This window comes from Cyprinodon tularosa, unplaced genomic scaffold, assembly GCF_016077235.1.
Source record: "Cyprinodon tularosa strain WSP-4 unplaced genomic scaffold, ASM1607723v1 ctg239, whole genome shotgun sequence".
Lineage (NCBI taxonomy): Eukaryota > Metazoa > Chordata > Actinopteri > Cyprinodontiformes > Cyprinodontidae > Cyprinodon > Cyprinodon tularosa.
In genome coordinates this window covers 596,160-621,985 of record NW_024038892.1, presented here as the reverse complement: position 1 = coordinate 621,985, position 25,826 = coordinate 596,160, and the positions used below count along the sequence as shown (strand labels likewise).

The following is a 25,826-nucleotide window of genomic DNA, read 5'->3' as shown; positions in this document are numbered from 1 at the left end:
TTTTGTTACAAAAGAGCTGCAGTCGCCTTGAAAGGGTGCGCTTGGGTTTAATGGGTTAAATAAATCTGTTGGTATTTAGATTTATTATGTTTGTGGTCTTTTGGCAGAATTCTTTTTTGTTTTTTTGACCAAATTTTGTAGGCAATATATTTTTTTTCTTGTTTCATTTAGATGACAGTAAATTTCACACAAGTTTTAACAATAAAGAAACATTTATCAACAAATCATTGAGAATGGACAGGAAATGGAGTGAAAGGAAATGCATATGATCTCAAGACATGGCTATTGACTGCACTAATGACGCATACTGTAGATGTAAATCTATATATAATATGTTTGATTTATTATGTTTTACAAATCAATTTGACTAAATATATTGAACAGAGAACTGTGGGATTGATATGCTACCCATATGCCACTGAAAATCCCCTGAGACAGGGAAAAGTTGTGATTTTACTAGTGAGCAATTTTGTTAACAAGTCTCCTTGACTCTCTTGAGGCTAATGAATTTATTAAAAGGATTACAGTTAGCTCATTAATGATGCAGTAAGAGTGATGAAAGCCTCACAGGCATGTTTGCATCCACACCCACATGCTGTTCGTCTAACAAAAGCAATATGTATGCAGTGGAAGGCCAGAGAGGGCAAAAAAGATCTGCAACAAACTAAGATCTCTTTCATTTTCTTTACAGCTGTAGTTTGTTTAGATTTCAAACTCGCCTCTCATGAGAAAAGCTATGACTTAACTCTTTCTGTGTTTTCCCTCCCCATATATTAGAGGTCAAAGACATAGATACTACACACTTGTGCACACACAGGTTCAATGTAGATGTAGATTTTTACTACTTATTTAATCCATTTTTGTTTTCTTTCTGTTCCCTCCGCTTCCCCAGTTAATTTGAAGTGCAAACTACAGCCGGGAATTTGTTTCAAACCAACATATTTCACATGTTGAAAATGTTCAATCCAAGCAGCGCACATTTCCAATTCATAAGCTACATATGAAATTAGCATTCTGCCAAAATGGAACATGCATAAAAATACAGATACAAGCAGTTTTATTTAAAACTCTCCATGTGCATTTTGAACATCCTATGTGTTCAGATTTAATACTATGAGAAACCCTTGATATGTCACAAGCTTGAGTGCACACTCCATTTCTGCACTCTCTTGCTTTTAAATGCACCTGTTGATTCTCTCTTACTTGCTGTTTCAGTGAATTTCAGGCTGGAATCAACCTGAGGAAATAACCTGCCTGTGATTGGCTACATTTTAAGGCCTCTAGAGACAGTACTGTTTTCTTCCTATATGTAGGTAATAACAATAGCACGTAAATTCTTGGCTAATAGATCTGATTTCATAAGCAACAGCCATCTATGTCATTAACTTTCAATTTTCTAAACCTAATGTTGGACACAAAAGAAACTATGCTTAACAGTAGCTACAAGCTTATAATATAAATGTCTGTGTTTAGTGATAAACAAGAGTTCATTCAAGCCTCAATATAGGCAGTGAAGCTAACTTTAACTTAGCTCATATGAAATTCCAAATTTAACAAAAACATAACAGCTTATGGCTACTGCTGCCCAAACACAGTCATGAGTATTAAATTAAATTATTTAAAGAAGACTTTATTTAAGATGACTTTAAGAGAACAGCTTGTCACTACCCGATCCGTCCCGGAAGCACGATCCGTTCGGCGCATGCACCATCAGCTCATTTGCACATGCGAATCCAGATATACTTCCGGTTCGTCCTCAATTTTATTTTGTTAATAATACCTAAATGACATTTTCCCTTCCCAAAAATAGTAGACGTACTTTCTTTTCTCACTCGTCTCTGCCCGATCTGCACCAGAAATGGGATCCTACGCTACATCCGGTGGCTAACTTTTTTGGCTTTGGATTTAAACATAAATCTAGTGTTTTTGACTTGTATGTTTTTGTTTCGTTTTTAACCTTATGCTATATAGTATAATCTGTAATCTAAAGAAAGAAACAACTAAAATGCAGACAAACATGGTTTATGGCAATCATATTTCGCCAGACTGCTCTGAGCATGTCTGATGATGACGTCAGAGAAGCAGTTTAACGAAAAAAAATTTAAAAAGCATAAATATTATCTCACAAAAGTCATAAAACATTTTTACAGACGTGTATTACTATTTCTTAGTGAGTTAAGAATAGAAATAAGTGGTTTTAGTACCATAATTACATTATTTATGGACACCCGGATGTATATCTGTTTGCGCATGTGCAGAACGGAACGTGTTTCTGGAGCGGATCGGGTAGTGACACAACTATTGGCAAACATGCTTCGTGTTATGAGGCACAACTAGGAAATCTTAAGAGGCGGGATTGCCTGATAGGTAGCCAATAACAGGCAGTTTACAGGTCCCAGGTTGCCTCCTTTTTCACACAATTCTGTCTTCATACTAGGGCTCTGTCTGAATGTTCGCCCTAATCACCATATAGAGTGTAATATAACCACTGTATAGTGGCTACACCATTTTAAATGAGTGTCCGAATATCTAATGGATGAAAAAGTAGTGGACTTAAAATTTCCCCCAATGCAGCTTGAAATCATCCATGGTCACTAGACGAGCAGATATATCCCGCAATGCTTTGAACAGAGAGCTCTAATTGCAAAGCATTATGGGATTTGCTGTCACAGCGGCCCGTTGTCGGGCGAATAATAACAAAGATGTTGCAGGCACCGTTCAGTTGAGGCAAAGTACATGACCAATGGGGAGCGAAAAGCAGTAATCAGTCCCTGCTCTATATAGTGATTGAGGGAATTAGGTGTTAGGGACGGACGTTCTGACACAGCCCTGGTATTTGATTTTAGGTTTGCTAAAACGCCTTTGCTGGTTGCTCTGTTAGCTGGCTGCTTACTGCAATGGATGTTTTGAACCGAGGCGGGTCTCATGAGACGTGGATAAGAAGACTCGGCTCTGTTCAAGAAATGTATCTTACTGTTAGAAGCCATTGCAGCTACTGCAGTAAATATTAATTGTGATAGGTTACGCACTTTACATCATAGAACAGGGTCAGATAACCAAATTTACCTTTTCTTATATTATTTCTACAATTAAACACTTTTTTTTCATGGCAGCCTGTGCAGACATTATTTTCCTCCACCTTATTCTCTCTGTACTTCTCCATTTCTCTATAATTCATCAGACTGCCAATCATCTGAAGGAGCTACTGTATTTATAACACACAATATTCTTCTAAATATCAAAGAAACAATCCAAGTATTTGGGTCTCATCAAGAACCTGGAAAAGAACATGAAGTTGTATGTTTGATTAGCAGCTGTAGCGGGTTTTTTTCCTCTGATTCTCGTCATATCTTTGCTATGGCGTCTGGCTGTTAAAGTCTTTTCATCTGCTGAGAGTGATTGATGCTTCTGCCCTCTTTACTCTCGGCATCTGCCCAGATTATTAAACAGCCCCTTGTGTGTAGCCTCAAAGAAACAGCAATAAATCATGAACTAAATGTCTGTGTCCAGTGGGCCGAACAATGTCAACAAACTGCACTAAGCTAAAGTCCCAGTTATGACCTTGAGGACAAGTGTTGAGAAAAATCCTGCCTTATAGCCATTCACTTTTCTCACTCACATACACACAGAAATGATTGTGAGATTGGCAATAGCCTGAAATGACTGAAATCCAAGCAGCTGCCTCATTTTAGTGATATACGAGTATCGTTTTCCTACAGAAACTGTTACATGTGATAGATGGATGTTATGTTGGAAAGAAGTTTATCTTGAGGTTCATCCTTCCTGTCTAACATCCTGAAGGTTTATTACAGGGATCAGGTTCTGAATGTGTGCCGGAAACAGTGGACACATCATTCGCCAGTAATAGAATTGCTATTTGCACATAGTTGATGGAAACACAAATCGAAGAAATAAAGTGATTTACAAGGTATGGAATTAGATGTTGTACTGTTCTTGGTAATAAAAAGTTAATGTGGTGGTCATAGTAGGTACTAGCATTAGAAACTGGATCCAGCTGTGTTTAGGTTTTAGTGAAACACATCGACTGCGTTGACTCTGACGTGTCCTCTCACATTATATAATGTTTTATGTTGCAGTGCTGCTCAAATGTATAGATATTTACATCAAAACACAACCTAAACTATTAAGGCAGTTCCAAACAGGAGCTGATGCTTGCCAACAAAATATATTTGTCTATCTATCTAAAGTCTTTTAAAAGGAATAGAAAAGATGTCTAAATGTGGTCAGAGTTAGTCTGGATTGAACCAATGGCCTGAAGTTGGACTTTTTTATCAACCTACCAACCAACCAGAGACCTACAGTGCTGCACACACTTAAACCTAAATACAATTAAGAGATGCCAGCTTACCAAACAGTCATGTTTTTGGACTGTGGGAGGAAGCCAGAGTACCCAGAGAGAACCCACACATGCACGTTGAGAACATACAAACTCCATGCTTCAAGACCCAGGTTGGGAATTGAACGACTTGAAAGATCTTCTTGCTGGAAGGCAACATTGCTACAATCTGTACCACCTTGCAGCCCAATGGACAGTCGCACTGGGTTTACATTAGTACAACAATGCTATTAAATAATTACCGGTGAGACACTGGTTGCTTAATTGTTTATCTTCACTGCTAAACTTAAAACAAATGACTAAATCATTTGGCTTTTCAGTATATTTAAAACACACATAATCTGCACCCGAGTTAGCTCTTTATTATATCAAAAATGTTCAAGATTTACCTTCACTGTGTACAGAGCACTGATCTCTATGTATTCACTGGATTGCTGGTAGCCCATTGGTAGTACGGGGTTGAAGTGAAGCCACCGGCTGCCATATCGGTACTCCCTAGTTAGACCGGTCGTGCTACAGCCTCAAATAACGATTATTCTCTCATTTTCAGAGGGACTTAAGACCTAAAATAAATTCATAACTTTGACACACACTTGGTGTTTCATTGCATAAGTTGATTTTTTTTTTAACTTATAATAAAAAAAATAGGCACATCACATTACATAATCAGTATGAAGTCAATAAAGTCTATAAATCATGTAATATAACATATTATACAAATCCATAAGATGTACTAACCATCATGGCGTGGTGCCTCCACCATCTTTATTAGTTGCCGCTGTTGGGTAGCGACAGCTTATGGTGATAGCGACACGCTGTTACAGCAAATCCCATAATGCTTTGTGTCGAGAGCTCTTCTCATACACTTCGTAGACACTTTTTCTCCTATGACCCATGGCCATTTGAGAAAGGTGAGCTTCAATGACTGTCTAAAACCGTAGCTCACCACACATAAACACCTGAAAGTTCGCATGCACAGAAAAAGATAGCTAACTGGGGAAGAGCATATAGGACAGCCTTACGTAAACATATAACCAGAATGATTGACAGTCAGGAGGACCACTTATTTAGATGATCCACCCGGAAATAAAAGATCATCCTCTATGCCTTTAACGTTTACTTCCTGTTTGTTCAGCAATTAACACCACCCTTTCTATCCATGATGTTAAGATTTAATCAGAGTAACACAGTTTTCACAAAAGGTTGCATATCTTCCATTTGACATTGTTATTGTCTGATGGGTTATTAAATGAATTGATTAATTTTTTTGATTAACAACTAGGCTAATCTCTGAAGGCCCGACATGTTTGTTCATTAGCAGCATGCCAATTAAGATTACGTGGGAGTCCAGGATCTATGCAGTATGTGTATCAGCGTGGCAACAGGAGATTCAACATTTCCATCATCAACTGTAGCTTTTAATGCTGTGCTTCTGCTCTGTTGTCCATATTATTAACAAAAAGTCCTGAAAAGACTAATGACTACCAAGGGTCAATTTAAGGCAAACCTTACAGTAACTTATATGGAATTTAATCAAACCTACACTAATGTCCTGTTTATAGGAGGGACTACTCTTAAAATTTGGACAAGTGTCTGTTTATAGGAGCAGTCACCCAACGCTTCTGTTGTCAAAATATTCTAGTTTGAAATATGTAATCCATAACACTGTCACTCATATGGTTTCAGTACTTATGGCGTTCTAAGTCAGATAAAAGTCTCACTGTCTGTTTCTGAGAGAGACAGAGGAGGTGAGATAAAGAAGACGTCTTGTATCCCATGGGGTTCTTTTTGAGAGTATAGTCACCGTCAGCCTGAGTTATTGAGGCTAAGAGTCCTACAGTCGGTGTCTGTGGGAGTTGATTGTGCCTCTTTTGTTCGCCTAAAGCAAACTTGGTAAAAACTGAATTAATTACGGTTAAAACTAAATATTTGCAAGATGTGGAATTCTCTATGTGAGAACCTTGTTAAATGTAGTGGTACGGTAACAAATGTTTTTTTTTATTTCTTTTTTATACTTCAATGTGTTCAGAGAATGTGACAGTGTGTTTTTAAGCTGTGAAATTAAAGTCTTTCTAAAGGTTTTTCAGGAATTTTCTTTAAAGATTGGTTACTTTCCTCTCCTTCCATTTTCACTTGAATGTCTATGTAAATCATAGAAACGGGATGCTGCATTTCAGCGAACTCCTCATATTTACCAAAGGTCACAGAGGAAAATTCTTCTCAGTCGGAAAACTTCTGTGCTGTCCTCTTCCCTGGTAGCAAAATAAAATGATGTACATTACATTTTTTCAGCTTTTTTTAATTGTCATTACAGTCACAAGTACAGGGCAAATATGTAGTGGCATTATAGAGGCATGATAGAGGTCTTGTTCTCTATCATGGAGGGAAGCTGTGTGTTTCCACCACCACAAGTCTCCACTATCTTGTGAGCATACCGCATGATATGTGGTAGTTGCTGATCCTTGATCTCCAACTGTTAGGGGATTGTCCACCCAGTGTGTGAAGTCTGGATTCGGTGGACAGCGCAGAGCACGGCCATCCACTGCATCCATTCCCGTCTCCAGTCATCTTGACCTGTCTTGCCACCGGATCTAGACGCTCTCGGATGAGAGAGTGAGGTTGACATTGCGCAACTCTTCCTCACTTTAAACAAAGTCATAGCACAAGTCATCTATCATCCTTCCAACCCATCCCCTTCATCAAAACCCTGTGGCGATGGGTGAGCGGCGAAGCGACAGGTGTGGGTACACTGGGAGTCTTAGCTGTAAACCTGCAGACAGGCAGCTCAGTGCCAAGTGGTCGTTATTCACTGACCGGAGCAGCGGTGGAGCTCGGCAGCAGTCTGAGCAACTGAGCGGCCCTTTTTAGGAATGCACTGCTCACCTCCATAGCATGAGGAGCAGACTAGAAAAGGTGTTGCAAACATTTCCTGCTCCAACTCTCCCTTACCAGCATGCCACGGTTGGCAGGGACCCTACTACTGTGGTCGAAAACAAGGAAAAGAAAACTGGGCAAAGAAATGAACTCTCTGCATTTAACCCATCCCCTTGGGGAGCAGTGGGCTGCCATTGTTGGGCGCCCGGGGAATAGTGTGGGGTTAGGGTCTTGCTCAGGGACCCAGAGTTGCAGTCTGTGGGAGTGGGACTCGAACGTAGAACCTTAGGATTCCAAGCTCTATGCCCTGACCACTAGGCCGCCACTCCCTTTGCGAATTTCTTAGTTATTGATTTGGTATACAGCAGAAAGATCAATTCATATAGATGGGTTAATTTGTAGGAGCCCTATTATTTGTTTTTGCTTTTTTACACACGAATGAAATCTCCCTTAAAACTATGACACACTAATAAGGGAATCCAAGCCCCTTTTTCACATGTTGGTTCTCAGTGAGGTGAGTTAGAAGAGCCTGGCGATGGGCTGCTTCAATAAGCTGGGTGTTTGGCATTGCCAGCTGATTGGTTATAAGGTACTCGGACCCAGGAGGACCCAAACAAAGCCCCAGGTTCATCTCCTCCCAATTCCTCCATGATTCACTGGTTGCTCCCTCCTCAATGATCTATCTTCCATTCTTTCTGATCTCTACATCACAGGGAAACACTTTTTGTTGCCTCTCCCTGCATGGACTAGGGGCTAAAAACATTTCTGTCATAAAGATGAAACAAAAAAAAAAAACATTCAGGTTCTCTTTGATCTCTTGTTTGTCATTCAGGCTCTTTGGTAGCCTTGCTTTGTGATTGAACACATGCATGTTTGTTCCCTTGCAGTGTGAGTTGTTATTTGCCCCTAGGCTTTATGCACGTGCATCTGTGCGTATCAAACAGGTGTGTGTGTGTGTGTGTGTTGGTTTGTGTGTGTGTGTGTGTTTGTCAAGGGACAGGCAGATGTTTCAAACCACAATGATGTCAAACAACAGCAGGCTTTTGATGAAGCTCCTGCGGGAAAAACCTATTTCCCTTTGCATTAGGGGAGCCTGAAGAACAGTGGTGTGAGAAAGGAGTTGGCTCCTGAAGCATTCTTTATCAGGGTACAATGTTCTGCAGTCATTTCCTCACAAAGGGCTTGACTCAGCTAAAAAGGCAGGAATATACATTTGGTTTGTAAGCGAAAAGCACAAGGATGAAAGTTACTTTGCAGATGAACAGACAATGAGCAAAGTATTTAAGGTGTGTTGCTGAGAAAGATCCCATGCTTCAGTGCTTTGCTCCCTCTGTCCTCTGTGTCATTTTTCTGCCCCGTCATAATTCTGGTAGTGTAGCGTTTACCCTGCAGTGGTGGCTGACAGGGCTTCGTGCTTTGATTTAAGAGGACTTATTAAGAAATACAAAACTTATTTTCTGCGCTTCAGAGATCCCAGTCGGACGTCTGAAATCCCCACCATGTGAGAGAAAAGTGAAAACATGACTGTGGCTTTTTTGTTTTGGTTCTTCTGGGTTGTTTGAAATATTTCAAGCCGTCAGAGTTGATTAGGAATTGTTTTGCTTAGAGAAAGAAGGCCCCTTTATCTCATTTAAACTTAAACTTCAAGTCAGGTTACATTTAGTGAACCATGAAAGAAGAAAGTTGAGACTTTTTTTGCCTTTTTGCTTTTCAATGAAATCCAATTAAGGCTTGTTCATCTTAAATACTGTTTTTAAAGAATAATGACTTGGTCCCACGTCTGTCCAATAATCATTTGGCCTTAAAAAGGTTCCCATAAGGTCTGTTTCTGTTAACCATCAGATTGTTAAAATTATAATTACAAAAAGGTCATATAAAATTTCTTTTATTTTTGCAAAAGAGCAATGGAAACAATTTTTTGCACCACACGATCTGCAGCTTGACCTTACTGCCTTGTAAAAAGACAAAAAAGAAGACCAGCGGTACTGTAGTTGGAGGATGAAATGTGGAATATAACTTTGTGTTTTCATCCACCGACGCCATGTTGTTTTCAGAGTTTTCACCTGTACAACATCTTCATGTGCAATTTTAATTTTAATATGAAAACTCTGCAATTGCGAAATGTTGCATTTTTGGAATTAGTGGGATTTTGACATAGATTTGTGCAAATTCTTTTTAATAAAAGGCAGCTACAAATTGATCATGACACAAGCAGTCCAAGATGGAGAAGCGCTGATTCAAAACTACTTTGCAGATTACCTATGCAGCAGAACATTGTGTTTTGTGCCTATGATGCTAAGATATAACTATCTTATTTTACAAAAGTCTGCCATGACCATTTTTGATCAGGTGACGTCCGTGTTTGTGAAAACCCTTCCCATGGTTTCTTAAACAACAGGTGGTGGTCGGTTCATGGCTGTCTTCTCAAGAAAAGGACATTTCAAGGTCTTCTCTCAGGTTACAGAAGAAAACATTTGATATCTTCTTTACTGCTGTTATCAATCGACTGTGAAGAAAAGGGCAGCATTAATTTAAAGGCACTCACCTCATTAAGCAGAAACTGATTATACATACCAACTCTCGCTGGCCTTTTATGATGTAGATTATCAACAGTGTAGGTGTGTGCCGTTAAATGAGCCAGAAAATGCACCGAGCCTAATTTATCTCAGAAATTTAGCCAAATTAATGGGTGTTCCAAAAGAGCCAGGGAACAACAGCAAGCATAGCTAGTTATAGCACAGCTCATATTGCTGAATGCCAAGTGCTTTAGGTGCCATCTGTGTCGAGTGTGCTGATGATTATTGCACTGACAGTTTTCCACCCATAACATTAAGTTTCAGAGCCTTGTGCAGCATGCTCATTCCTTTTTAAATATCAGCTAAAACAGTTGATTGCACATCTCTGCCTAATGTATGGGGATAATGTCACTCTCCTTATGGCGCAGTAAGCTCAGATAGAGTTTCATCTAGCTGCTAGATAATCTTTTTTGTTGATTTTTGAAAAATGAAAAGATTAAAAGAAGCTATAGATTCCCTACCTCAACATATTCTGATTGTATTTTATCTAAAACTGCGACTATCTGGACCTTGTCATTATATGTTTAAAATCAGGAACACCCAGCTTTTGCAGGAGGACCTTAGTAAGTTAAGATGTTTTAACTAGCTAGATTCTAAGTTGGACAATACAGTTTCCTGCATGTCAGTTTTTATTTCAGCTTGAAGCGTCACTCGCCTTATTGTTGTCATTGGTGATTTCACATATTTTCTGTCTAACACAAAAAAATATTTGGGAAACACAACTTTTTTGGTGTTACAAGTCACACTCCACTGAACATAAGCATCGGTCGGATGGTGTTGGAGCCGGCTGAGTTTTCATGGCTCTGTGAATAAAAAAAATAGTGCGTTACATTTCTATGTCCTTTGCAGGGATGTAAAAAAAAAAAAACCCATCTCCTATGAGTCTAAAATTATGTTGATTTTCTGCCTGCCTCTTGCCCAGAGTTGCCAAATAAATCTAACGAGGTGGTAATTAACAGATGGCAGGGTTTTCCTCACCGTATCTGGAGCTGCACTGTCATAGAATGGCTCATTAAACGCCCACTGCCACCACTGATTGTGACATCCCTGCATTACCTTTGCACTATTTAGGGAAAGAGCTCTGAACATGGATGCTCAATGTAATTAGGATGCCTGTTAAGTTGGTGCTTTGGAAAAGAGCTGCACTTTTCTTTAGTTATTTTAGCCCCATTGGATGATGAGGTGATGTGATAAGATTTTACACCAACCTTAAAGGAGGATAGTTCCGTAACTAAACAACTTTTCAGGTCTGTCTGTTGGGTAAACATGTCACCTGTTCAGCTAGAATGAAATAAATCCATTAAGGGTGAAAATACATAAATATAGATAAAAAGGGTAATTTCTTTGATTAAACATTTGTTGAGGTCCTTTTTTTATTAAGCGTTTGATCTTTGTCAGTTCAACCAATGCAGTAATTATAGCAAACCTGAATTAAATCTAAAGTTCAACTGTCCTTCTAGGATTTTCCTGACATTTGCTCACCTTTGAAGAGACGATCCAAAGAATCTCATTGTTCAAGGAAGCATTGCTGAAAGAGCTAGAGAAATGTAATGGTTATTTTCTTTCCAGTGTATTCTTCAAAAGCAAAATATGGAAACCAACAAGCTTTTAGACCAGGCTGACATATCCTAAAAACGTGTGGAGGATAACATTTAGAACCAACACTTGGAAGTTATAGGATTTCCACATAAGACGCATTTTTGTGTCTTTAAAGAGCTGTGGACAGGTTTAGCAAATAGAAGCCAAATCAAAATGCACCATGCTCACAAGCTGAAATTAAATCAAGGGGCTTTGATTGGGATTTCCACACTTTGCAACTTGGCTATTTTATTAGATCTTTCAGTTCTTTTTGGAGCCATAAATCATGGTGCTTAAAGGTATAGTGGAGGATTTTCGTGAATTTTTGAAAAGACCAGCCCTCTCCACTTGAATGCACATGCACAACCCTGTACTTGCTCCTGAGAGGGAATGCCTTTTAAACACGTTCCAGAGCATGCAAAAGCCAATTTCTCCTTGTGCACGCTCTGTTTAAAAAGTTGCTGTTTGCTTCGCTCATATAAGTTTACTTTCCAAAATTAGATTTACAATTTTTCCATTACGTCAGACTCAACACTGGTAAGTGAAAATGGGGATGAGTACACAGGACGGCCTTAGGAAAACATATTACCAGAATGATTGACAATTAGGATGACCACTTATTTTGAAGATCCACGCAAAAAAAGTAACATCCTCCACTATACCTTTATACCTTTAAACTCCACCATCTTAATTCGGGTTGTTTTTGTTTTTTTATGCTGATGATTCTCAATATTAACAGCTCTCCAGTGACTTGTTCCATCGCACCACAGCAAGACGACAGCTTGTGTGCTCCCTTTTATACAAATAATGTGTATTCTCATTGTACAGAATACGAAAACATTAGTTTTGCAAAATCTCTTTTCTCCATTGTCGTTTAGTTAGGTGTCTAGTCCATTTGTCCAATTTTTGGACCAGGAGGTAGTAAACATACAGACAATACCATCTTAAGTTTAGTTTTGTATCATTAAGATCACCGGCTTAAATGTGGTTCTTCATTTTTTGGAGATCTACTTGATTGTGGCCTGTTCTTTTAAAGCTGTCAGACTGAATTGGTCCATCTGGTATTCACTGAAATGCTGCCCTGCATTTTGTCCTCAATTATTCACTTTTTGCAGAACCTTGGAAAGTTTCTGACATATACTGAGAATTACAGATGGGAGAGTTAGTAACCGTTTGTCGGCTGCCAAAAAAATGATGGACAGCAACATGTTTTCTGTTTTCACTCCGGTTTCCTTTTATGACAGAAAGTTCGAGCTGCATTTGAACACAAATGCAGTTTATTCCTAATTTCTGAACCTTACAGTATTTGGAGTTTGAGGCACAAAGCCTAATGTGTATTTATGGAAATAAAAGCTATGGGAGACTACAGTTTATAAAAGACCAGCAATGACAGCTTAGTATGAGTTAGAGCGTTATCTCATCTCTAGGTTTTGGGAGGCATTTGGGGGTCCGTTATGGCTGATTAATCTCAGCACCAAGAGAGGCGCAGTCAGTGATGGAGCGATAGAGAAATGATCAAATGGGAAGCAGAGGGAGGCATGGTGGGTTTCCACATGTGTTCCCATGCATCATCATGTCTCCTCTGTGCTGAAACCTATACCCCCCCATCCTGCCCTTCACTGCTCCCTTCGTTTTTAATAACTCTCTATCCTTGAACCGTTGCCCCTGCTTTTATCCACCGTCTCGCCCGACTGTAGGAGAGAGAGCGGCTCAAAGCCAGATGACCAACCACAAAGACCTCCATTGTGTCCCACGTGCTTGTGTCCACATCGTAGTTGGATGATCTGCTGCTTTGTAACGTAGCAGGACGCCCCCTACCCCTCCTCTTATCCCATCTTTGGAGATACGACGCAGTGCACTAACACAACCTGACAGGCGGGCCACAAAGACTACACTGTTGGCTGCTCTCGAGTTGTCTACTTTGGGCAGGAGGGGTGATTTGCATTTGTTCATGTGTGCACTCAAATGAGGGTACATGAGAATAAGATTGATTTTACTGCATCAGTGGGGTATCTGTTAGCTGTGACTTATCTCTAATGACAATTACCTCTATTGTCGCCTTCCCTGAAGCCAGCTTATCTCTTCAATTTTAAAAATCGGGGTCTCTTTGGTGAAGGAATAATGACTTCCACCTTCTTAGACATGAAAACAGCCAGTGATGGGGAAAGAGGTACATGCTCTTGTTTAGGAATTTGTGGGGTTTTGATCTCTTTTAGTTTCTGGGAACATAAACCACAGGCTTGTGGCTTTAGAGTTGATGCATAGCCAGACCCGGCTTTTGTTTCCTTGACCCAAATTCCTTGAATTTGTTGCGCCATTTAAAACTCCATGGAGTTGCATAACTGTGAACACTTTGCCTCTTCTCCCCTCTTTTTATTTTTTTTTATACCATTGCCGATTAGTGGACTACTTCAACTTGAGCATAGCAGATGATCTTGTGTATGCTGCATTTCAAAACCCCTAAGGGGTGAGTTGACTTTTACACCTACTGGGCAAAGAGACTGAAATGTTTCTGTCATAAATGAGGTGAGGGAAGCTGTTGGGTGAATTCTGAGAAACATTTCGTTCCAACCACTCCCAGCAGGGATGCCTTTTATATTTTCTTATAAAATCGCAATTTATTTATTAAGTTTACAGCATTTTCTAACTTTTTATTTCCATGAAACCTAATCTCTGCTGCAGGGCCTTACTGCTAAGAAACGTATTTCATAAAAAGCTTAGTTGGTCTCCGAGGGGAAATTGTCCAATGTTTGAGATGCCTCAGAAATTTTATTTCTTTTGCCGTTCGATTTTTTTCCCCCCTCTTTCTCACTTTAAAATTTCAGCTGTATCTAGATTTTTCCATGGTAATAAGATCCCACTTGGTGTTTACGTGCGAGTCGATCTGCAGTAACGAGTGGTTTCGGTTTGATCATGAAAATGTGTTTTAAAAATCCACAAAGACTTCTGATTGGTCTGCTCTATTTTTTCAGCATCCATTCAATGGTTGTTTGCTTTTGCAGTAGATGTGACATCAAAATATGTCTGTGAGAAAGCAGTCATAGTAGAGAAAGGTTGTGCCAACATCTTTTGAATATGGTTAACACGGCTACAACTGCTGGTGAAGCACATTTTAGAAAAAAGGTTTTAATGAAACACTCAGGCGTCACTCATCTGTAAGGTTACTGTTGGCTTATTCATTTAGTTTCTGTCAGATATAAATGAACCTTCTTTTTTTAACTATTTATTGCATTTTTTTTAGATTTTTATCTATTCATGTAGTTACTATAGATTGTATTAAAAAAAATTTTTTTTTTGTTATTTGTAGGTTTTTACATGCAACTATTAATCAAAAATGTAGAAAAGAAAGTCAATAAACAGGTGAATGCTTTTGGAAACAGAATTAACTGATTAGATTTCGCAAAAATAATTTTTTGCATTCCCTTGGATTTTTTTTTTTTACTTTCTCAGAAAAAAAGTAAATGTGCCAAAGAGGAGATGGAAAATTTTGCAAAAGTTCTGACGTGGCAAACAATTATCTCACTTGTCTGATCAGCTGTTTCCAATGTGAGCATCTGGAATTTGCAATTTATTGATTAAACATCGCTCCATTTCTGATCTTTTTGCTTGCATGCAGAATCTACTCCTTGCTTACTACAGTGAAGCGTAAAATATGAGAACATTACGCTTTGTGTAGCTGGGTTAATTCGCTCTAATAGATGAAGAAAATGTCTAATTGGCTTTTTTTTCTCAGCATCTTAAAAGTTCGCTCAAAATCTGTATGATATTTGGATAGAAAAACAGCAAATAAAAGTTCATTTTTGGTTATCAACATGCTAGGGATGTTTTTTTTATAGATTTCTCTTGATGTAAATAAGTCTGTAATATAATTTATTATAGTGTTTTTTGTTACTTTTCTTATGTAAGCATCCAGTTCCTGTTCTCCTAATATTTATGGAATTATTCATGTATTTATAATTTTTTCAATACATGATTATAAAGGACTTTGCAGCACAGCTCCTTCCATCCTTGTACTTTGTTGGACTTTGTCGTTCTTTCTTCTTCCAAACCGAAGAACAACCTGTTATCACTGTCCTAGTCCCTCTGGTTTTTATAATGAAGAGACAAGATTATTATTTAAATCTCTGCAGATGTTCTCATTGGAGAGCTTGTCTACTTTTTATTTCTTTGGTAGACCTCATTGCATGCATGTCATTATTTCCTGTTAGTCTGGCGCCTAGCTTTAATTATTTAACATTTCCCTAATCTGAAGACAATCGGTAAGATCTGGCAGGAATGCTAGAAAAAGATGGACAGAATCCATTAGCTTTGAGCTTTCCAGATCCAATATTTTAGATCCATGTTTGAAACTTAAAAAACATGGAAGAAAGACAGATACAAAATATAAAAGAACATTCTGAAGAAAAGGCTTCAGCAAAAATGTTTTCTACCATGTCAAAGTGGTATGTGGTGTTTGATGACATTATCAGATCCTTGTGGTCATTGCCACACTGAGCTGAAGGGCAAATTCTGCAAAGCAACTTTGATGAGAGAGTGCTTCCAGCTGTCCTTTAGGAAGTATCGTCTCCTGAACGCCCAGTGATTCCAAACATGTGGCGTACTGCAACTAACACAAGGGACCTTTCTCTGCCCCCTTCCGCCTCTCATTCGGCTGACATTGCTTCACATGGGGGACAATAAGATAAGAGATCTATTTCTTTTCAAGTGTCTGGAGTGCAGCTTGAGCACAGCTGCTGAGGTTCTCAGGAATCTGAGGTGTTAACACAATTTGCATTAAAAGTAGGGGTGCAACAATGCATCTGGCTCAGGAGACCAGATTATGCACAATATTAGGTTGTCAGGAATGTGACAGGACTACTGAGAATGCTGCCTTTCTGTGTTTAAACAAACACAATATAGAAGTGGGTCTCAAACTATGCTTCAATCACAACTGACAGGTCTTTGGTTGCCTTTATTGGTACCTAGATTATGCATTTTGACGCAGCCTTATGAGAGAACAATGTGAAGAAATTAACAATGTCATAACGCTACTAAAAGCATTGATCTCCATATTTTGGGCTGGCAGTAATACCTTCCACTTGGTTTATGTAAATGTGGAAAAAAAATGTGTTTCGAGAGATGTCAAGATGTCTTTCATCACTCCACCAATCTTATGTTCAGTTTACCTTTAGACTTGATAAAACTGGTTGTCAGAGCTAATTAGAGTATTTAAAAGACTATAGAATCAATTTCATATAGAGTTTATTTGTTTCTTGGTTGACTGATGCAGATGTTTCTGTCCCTTTTTCCAGGTAAGGTGTTGAACACGGATTTACGTCACTACCTCAGTCTACAGTTTCAGAAGGGCTCCCTGGACCATAAGCTCCAGCAGGTGATCAGGGACAACCTCTACTTGCGCACTATTCCCTGTGAGTATCTCCTAAATCCTTTGACTCCTCTACCACCTCCTCTCTGCATTGATCGTTGCCCTTTGGCCTGTCCAGAAAGAGGCTAAGCCATGCTCCTCTCTCACTTTCTCACTCAATTTTTATACATTTTTATTTCATTCTTATTGGCATTAATAGTTTTATTGGTAATTTCCCTTTAATATGTTTTAGTTTCAGTCTTTCTGCTTATTTATTCCTAATTATAACAGGAATTACCTTGCAAAGTTCTGGTTCTCCCTCTGTAAAAGACATGGAACAATGTAAGATTAGCACAGTATAAGATACTGTACCTTTGGAATGTTTCAGGACTCTGCTTGGTCTTACAGAGACTTTAGTATAATAATCTCACCTTTAGACCTTAAATGTATTCAATTTGTCTAGATTTTCCATACTTTAAATTCTAAATTCGGAAATGTCTTCATTCAATTCTTCTGCAATTTAATTGATAGGTACATGTTAGGGCCTGAAATCGAGCCATTATGTGTTTAATGAAAGTCAGTCATATTAATCACTATTAGCAGCAATGTCACAGTAAAATTTACATTTAAAGGTCCTAGCTACAACTTATAAAAAAAAATGTATCCAAAAATAGCACTTCCACAGAATGTCTGTAGTGGTGAGGGATAAAAGTATTAATATGATTAAATGTATTAAATAAATAGTTGTGTTATAAACTTTGGTCTGAAATCTATACTGTAAGTATTTACCTCTAGTTATGATGCCAACAGAAAAAACAATTCTACACCAAAAGGAATAGTTTGTTGAAGTGTAGCTAAGATATTTTTAAAATGCCATCAATCCATCCACTCATCTTCTTCCTTTTATCTGGGGTCGGGTCACTGGGGTAGCAGCTTCAGTATGGAGGCCCAGACATCCCTCTCCCCAGCCACTTGGTAGTTCCTCTGGTGGAATCCCAATGCGTTCCCAGGCCAGCTGAGAAACATAGTCCCTCCAGCGTGTCCTGTGTCTGCCCCTAGGTCTCCTCTCAGTGGGAAATACCTGGAACACCTCACCAGGGAGGCATCCAGCAGGCATCAGCGAGATGCCTGAGCTACCTCAGTTGGCTCCTCTCGATTTGGAGGAGTAGCGGCTCTTCTCTGAATCCTCCATGGATGACTGAGCTCCTTACCCTATCTCTAAGGGAGAACGCAGACACACTACAGAGAAAACTAATTTCAGCCGCTTGTTCTTGTTCTTTCGGTCATGACCCAAAGCTCATGGGTCATGACCCAAAGTTCTTGTTCTTTCGGTCATGACCCAAAGCTCATGACCATAGATGAGGGCAGGAACATAGACTGACCGGTAAATTGAGAGCTTTGCTTTTTGGCTCAGCTCTCTCTTTAGCACAACAGACCGGTACAGTGAACGCTTCACAGCAGACACCGCACCAGTCCGCCCGTAGATCTCCCACTCCATTTTCCCCTGAATTGTGAACAAGACCCCAAGATATCTAAACTCCTCCACTAGGGGCAGTACATCCTCCCCAACCCGGAGAAGGCACTTAACCCTCATCCCGGGAGCTTCACTAGTTTACTAGTTTAAAAGATGGCTACGTCAACAAGGAACTAAATAAGGGTGAGCTTTTGAGCATCAGTGCTGCCTTAAGAAGGCAAAGGGGGCTTAGAGGTAATTCAGAGGTTTTTATTCTTCTTCTGAGCTGGTACAGTAAGTTGAATGTTTTGCTTTGCCTAGGAGAATACACCATTTTGATGATGACTGAACATGATGATGACTGAACATGATTGAAAACATGTTAAAGATATATATAGAAATACTAAATTTATCTGTCAAGAGTCTGGAAAAATTTATTTTAATTGACAAAGTGACGTTAACCTGCTTTAGTTATAGGTGAGGTTGATTATAATTCCTTTAGCTTATTTTTTAAAAGCCATGTTGGTCTAAAGTTTAAATGATTTACTATTTAAAATTTCTTTAATTCAACTTATGAAAACATTTTTAGTCATAAAACCGATCTGAATAAAACCATGAATCAATTCTATTTACTTAAAGGAGTTTTATACAGGTTTTAAAGGTCAATTTTACTTTGTTTGATTTTCCATTTGCATTTAAAATGAGCTTTCATTTTAAATGTCTTCAGGGAATGGCAAACATCATCAGTGGTATATTCCCCTTTAATATGGAAAAAAAAATAGATTTTTATTGTAGAATTATGTATTTATGAGATTTAATTCAATTCGATTCAGATTATTTGTATAGCGCATGTCATCTCAAGCCACTTTACAATTCAACCAGATCATAGTCAAATTGATTAAATTTTTTTCCATCTAAGGAAAAACCAGTTAATTGCATTGACTCATTGAGTCAAAGGAAATCCCTCACACTAAGCATGCTTGTAGCGACAGTGGAGAGGAAAAACTCCCTTTCAACAGGAAGAAACCTCCAGCAGAACCAGGCTCAGGGTGAGCGGTCATCTACCAAGGCTGACTGGGGTTCAAGGAGATGGAAGCAGGCATACAGAAAGAAGCAGAGATACAAAAGGCAACTGTAAAAGGTAGCTCTGTCCAGGATACACACAGCCAGGCAGACAAGCTCCGAGCCAGCTCCCATGTCAGAGGATGAAGAGAGAAACAGGACTACACCGAAAAGGAGGCCAGTCTCAAACATTTATAAGCAAAGGTGTTGATGGCAGCAGCACAGCTGATATTTCTCTCCAGGATGGAGTCACAGCCTAACAGTAACAGACGAGGCAAAGCTACTACGAGAAAAAGCAGAGAGAGCAGAACATTAGAGATTGAACTAACAGATTCTGCAGAGTGTGAGAATAGAGAAATATGTATAAAGCAGAATGATGAAAAAATGGACCCTATGTCCTCCAGAAGTCTAAACCTATAGCAGCATAACTGTATAGATATAGCTCAGGATAACCTGAGCCACTCTAACTATAAGCTTCATCAGAAAGTAAGGTTTTAAGACTACCCTTAAAAGAAGACAGAGTGTCTGCCTCACGGAATAAAACTGGTAGTTGAATCCACAGGAGAGGAGCCTGATAACTAAAAGATCTGCCTCCCATTCTACTTTTAGAAATTCTAGGAACCACTAGTAAATCTGCAGATTGAGAGGGTTAGTTAGGAATATAGGGAACAATCATACCTCTGATATAAGATGGAGCTTGGCCATTTAAGGCTTTATGTGTGAGAAGGATGATTTTAAATTCTATTCTTGATTTAACAGGAAGCCAATGAAGAGAATGCAAATGGTCTTAAGTTAAAACAATAAATCCAAGTTATTTGGACAATCAGCTCTGCTTGGCTGAGAATAGGCTGTTTAACAGACAACTTTTCTTAGCAGACAAAAAAAAAATCCTCTATGCGCTTCACACTAAGATATTTGTAAACAGCTGAGTTTGTTTTCTCTGTAAAGTGTTGGAAGAATGTACAGTAGGAGACCTTTATTCAGCCAGCTGACTGGTAGTAACAGGTAGGGGAGGGACAGTGCTACACCAGTCCACTCAATACTGCCCAAGAAAATAACTTTTGCCAACATCTCAATAAAATAATTTCAAATTCTTAAATGCTTAAGACCTGCCTACAGTATACCTTGATAATGGAAACAGGCTTTAAGAAGATCTAAATGAAAAGATACCGAAAAGAAACACTTGATGAACTGGAAATTGATGGTTGGCATTTTCTTCAGAAAACTTAAAATCTTTTATCCTGTTTGAAAAAAGATAATAGTGTGGAGGGGTATCACAAGTCCTTGGCTTTTAATATTAGATTTCATATCCCCTTATTTTTATATACCTTGTAGCTGTGGTGTTTTTGCTCCTATATGACTCTGTGTTTATTGCCCCTTAGAAAAACGGTTGAGTAAATAACCATGAAGGCCTGTTTCTGACTCCACGCCTGAGTGACTTGAGAACCTACACCAGGTTTAATAAAAGACATGCTGTGATCTCGCCAGCATCACCTTGGCTCTACTGAACGTTTTTATATGTTTTTATTGGAAGAAATGTGTATTAAAATGTTTTCTAACAACCATTATTGGGGAAAATTAAAACTCTGCTATTCGGCTTTGTAAGTAAAGGTTATTACAGAGCCAACAGTGATACCATGAAACGTATCCTGAAAGAGCCGTGCTGCACAGCTGTGTTCAAATTGCAGTAACCTGGTTGAATAAAGGGCAGATTATACTTCTGCAACTGCACACATCAAATGTCGCTAGGGTCTGGTGGTGAACCAGTTTTGCTGGTATGCTTCTGCACCGTCGGTCTGGAATTTCTAGGGACGCACAGCAGTTTTCTGCGAAAGTGCAAGGTGAAGCCTATTCGAGAACTCGCGGTTGATGGCCACGAGAACTTTGTTTCGACAGAGACCTTGGCATAATTTGTCTGAGGCATCGTACAAGTGGTTGTACTTCTGAACCTCCTCGATTAACCTTTTGTCGTAGTTGTCTATTGTAGTTGTTCCTCGGTTTTGTTCCTTGAGAAGGCTACCGCACAGACAGCCGGAAAGGCATACCAAGGACCAATCACAGCTGTTTTTTTTTTCTGTGCACTTCCGCTTGAGGTCTGCGCAGATTTGCGACCACCCGACATGTAGTCAGGATTTTTTTGAGGTGCGCGACAACGGTTTCTGAACCTCTGCGCGGGGGCGCAGAGACAGATTTGACTGTGCAGAGGCTATGCGTCAGAAGCATAAATTGGCCTTAAGTCTGCACTCTAACCTGTTAGAAATTCTGAAAGCTGAAAATGTGAAATATTAGAAAAGATCTTGAAGGAACATTTGTGTAAAAATGTGTTTCTTTTAGGGTCAAATTAAAAATAATTCAAATAAAATTCAAATAATCCACTTTGGCACTTTTGGTATTAACTTGGACAAGTTGTGCCGAATGGAACTTTTGCCTTAAAAAATGGTCACAGTTTCACAATGCTTATGACTAGAGATCTGAAATTCTGCACAGTTGTGAACAACATGCGTAGAGAGTTGGAGAGGTCAACCAGGAATTCTACCCAAATTATAGAATATAAAAAATTACATTTTATTATGCAAGGGGCCATTTTTTTGGAAGTTTTAATAGCTCAAGTTGTGTCAAACTCAGAGTTTTGACCAGTGGCGGCCGGTGGAGTTTTCTCCAGGAGGGGGGGTATAAATTCAAAATAGATGAAAACAAACAACCAATCAAACATATACTAAGTTATCACACCAGTATATTAATATTCCAACAACAAAAAACAGTACACTGTAAAAAATGTAAATCTCAATAAGTCATTTTTTTCTTAAAATAAGTGCATTTTTCTTGAATTAAGGAGGTAAGGGAGACACTTTGCCAATGAAACAAGACAATTTACATTTAAAATAAGAAAAAAACAATTATATTGTCTTATTTCAAGTGCATATTATCTAAGTATCTTATTCTAAGAGTAAAAATACTCATTCCATTGGCAAATCATCTTATTTACCCGCTCAAATTAACGGTAAAGACACTTAATTTAAGAAATTTTTACTCATTTTTAGATTGTTTTTGCAGTGTATAAAAACACTTTATAAAAACAAAACATAGTTAAATGTACAGGGTTACTATTTGTGCATAAATCTTGCCATTCTGAGGCTTTGTAAATGGCTAATCTGTGTTCTGCATGGTCACAAACCTAAAAAAAAATTACCAGTTTAATAATGGAGAAGCTATTAGTCATCTTTATAGTTTTTAATATATAAAAACAATATATTTCTGAGAATGTGTTTAAGAGTAACAATGCAAATTAAGAAACATCCAGAAAAAGTACAATATATTCAATATTATTTTGCATGTGAATCCCAGATTGTTCATGCTTCTTTGCCTTTTTTAAAAAGTGCTTTAAATCAGTTCTACCTGTCTTTATGCATTCTGGGTCAGATCCTGATGTCTGAAAAAGGAGGCAGGGAAAGAAGAATATACAGTAGTGTACAGTTCTACATCCAGTTAGCCAAGGCTTCCTGCTAAACCAGGTCCTGGAAAAGGACTTTTCTTGCACCATTTCTCTCTCTCTCTGTGGTGGTGATGCAACCTTCCGCCACATGTATATACATACATATATATGTATATATATATATAAAAGTTTACTTTTTTGTCATTGTAATTCTTTAAAATGCACGATACAGGTTGTTATTCTAAATTCCTATTAATGATTTAGAGATTTTAAAAATATAGATATTTTCAAAGAATATAGAAAATGACTGTATTCTTTGCATTGAAATGTTCTATAATTACATTTTCATGAATGTTAGTAGCATTTTTTTTAATCCATGATACCATGTTCCTCTACAGTTGTGCATCAGAAAATTAGTTTGTGCTACATTTTAGAAAAAGCTTAGATTCAGAGGCACGTTTTAGTTCACTTTATGGGAAGAAAAATGTATACAGGTAAATATCACCATACAGTTTAATAATGGTTCACTGATATTTTTGGTCCATATGGCCCTTATTACCTCTTTTTATATTATTAGATCAACTGAAAAAATAACCAATAGTTAATCTGTTACTAAAATAATCCATAGCCGCTGCTCTACTGAAGACGCTGCAGGACTTTTGATCAATAACCTTTGTTATGCGACCTAAATTTAATACAAAAAAATGTCTGGAATATGTTTTTCAAATATAAATTCCCGACAAAGCTTGTCTACCTTAATGATGAATATCTAATGATTTGAAGATGACCAAATTGGGCTTTTTGGCCACCGTTCCAAAGGTGTGCATTTTGCAAAAAGATGTTTCACTTCTTGGGCTGCACAGTGGCGCAGTGGGAAGCACTGCTGCATTGCAGCAAGAAGGTTCCAAGTTCGATTCGCAGCCCGTGGTCTTGCTGCATGGAGCTTGCATATTCTCCCTGTGGGTACTCCACCTTCCTCCCACAGTCCAAAAACATAGCTGTTAGGTTTCTCTAGATTCTCCTTAGGTGTGAGTGTGTGCTTGAATGGTTGTTTGACCTGTTTGTCTCTGTGTTGCCCTGCAATGGACTAGAGACCTGTCCAGGGTTTGCCCCGCCTTGACAGCTGGAGATAGGCACCAGCACCCCTCGATAAGCGCGACAGAAAGTGGATGGATGGATGTTTCACTTCCACCACTCGGTGATACAAAGAAAACCAAGGGTTCACCTTCATGCTCCACAATAGCACTGTACAAAAAAAAAGCACTGTCAGTGTGACAGAGCTGGAGGGGAATAAGGGTGCAGGGTTCTAATACACTCCTTCCATTGAAGAATGAAGGCTAAAACTGAAATTAAAAATGAGTTATATTGATTTTTACTACAAACTATTATCTATTTTTAAATCGAGAACTATACATGTTGAAACCCAAACCCTTTAAATGTTATAGATTAATTCTTTCATAATATCCTAATATCCTCCCAAACTCTTTCTAGCTAATATCACATTTTTGCTCCTTATTTCACAGGTTCATTATAGGGAAAAAAGCAAACATATTGTGGGTGAGAAGTGTTAGTCTGGCTTCAGTAGCTCAGCATATGCAGCCTTTCCTCTCTGCTCACTCCAGAGCCTTATCCCACAGCGCTGAGCCACCGTGACCCTGTGAGAAACCTGGATAGCCACTCCACCATAACGTCTGCACTCATTACAGCAGGCGGAATAAGGTCTCAGGCTGAGGCGAGCATGACTTGCTTCCTGCACCAGACGCAGCAAGGCTTCGTTTAGTTTCCCCCTTATTTCATAAAAATATGACCTCTGCTCAATGCGGTGCCAGAGTAACAGGTTACCATGAGATCCTGCAGGTTTTTCCTCAATCAGGACCCCCATAAGATTATTGCCAGTAACTTGTCTCTTTCTGTGTGGATATCTGTCACAGCAAGGTGAATCAGCTAACCTGGTTTCATTTTGCAAGATCAAAAAAAAAAAAGGTTGGGTTATACAAATGGAAATAAAAAATTGGTCTCCACCGTTTCAGTCGCAGCAATTTGTCGAAAAGATTGAAGAGATGCCCGGTTTGAGTGCAGGCTTAACGTAACATATCACTTTGTCTTACTACACGGAAAAAAAAGATTGCATCTCATCCACAGTAGCCCATAAATTTAATAAATGCAGTCCAGGGAGCTGCAAGATATAAATGGAGGTAAAACAAGGCCAATCCCAGTGAGACGAGACAAACACCGGATCTAAAGTGATAGCTCCAGATCTGCTTCACTTATTGCATTTAAGCAGACATGCATGCAAGGTAAGTTCTTTATTCAAATGTGGGTCCATAAAGACAAAAAAATGGATGCTAGTTGGTGTGCTTAACTGTCCATGGCTGTTAGATAATATGCATGCATATCTGATTGTTATGACTTCAAATGAACCTTCTCCAGTTTTCTTTGAGGAACCGCTCATTTGCATGACATCATACGCCTCAGTATGAGGTTCATTAAATCAAAACATCTGACCTGGATCATTGCTTTGTAGCAAGCTCATTATTTAAATTTTATATCAACATTACAATATGTCCTCTGTAGTGCTAAATCCCATGTCTGCCCATAAATCATCACAAAGGCTTATTTGGGTCATTGCTAAAAACAAAGGAGGTATAAACGGTTCATTTCACAGCATTTCCAAAGTACTTTTTCTGATATTCACTCGTAAAAAGCAAAACCACGCATCATAGACAAGAACATGCAATACTTCAGGGTATATCTGGACTTTGAAAACCGCTGTGCAGCCTGCATTTGTCATCTTTTGCCACTTTCATGTTTGCTGCTTTAACTATTTCTGATGCTTTATATTTTTCCATGACTGGTGTTCTGAGAGGAAGAAGGAAAAGTTATTTCCTCGAAATGCATTGATGAATTGCGAAAGTTTATTTCAATTCAGCTCAAGGCAGCAATCAAATTAGCCTCATTGGTGATTCACTGGGAGGAAACTTTGTTAATGCAAATATTTTATCAGTTATTATGAATAGTGAAAGGTATTATTGGCAATTAAATTACATTAAAAAATGTGTTAATATTTTATTTTAAGATTAAATGATGGAGACAACAGAATAACTCATGATTTCGAAAGTACTCAGCTAAAGCAAATATGAATCTGTGGG

General features: G+C 38.6%; 1 protein-coding gene across 3 annotated transcripts in view; it reads left to right on the top strand.

The window, feature by feature from the left end:
• magi3a (membrane associated guanylate kinase, WW and PDZ domain containing 3a) overlaps positions 1 to 25,826 on the top strand; it is a 203,625-nt gene that overhangs the window by 96,665 nt on the left and 81,134 nt on the right. For all 3 annotated transcript variants that reach the window (XM_038287328.1, XM_038287330.1, XM_038287329.1), the window contains exon 3: positions 16,677 to 16,793. In XM_038287328.1, coding sequence (XP_038143256.1) covers positions 16,677 to 16,793 — 117 coding nt within the window. The remainder of the gene's footprint in view (positions 1 to 16,676; positions 16,794 to 25,826) is intronic.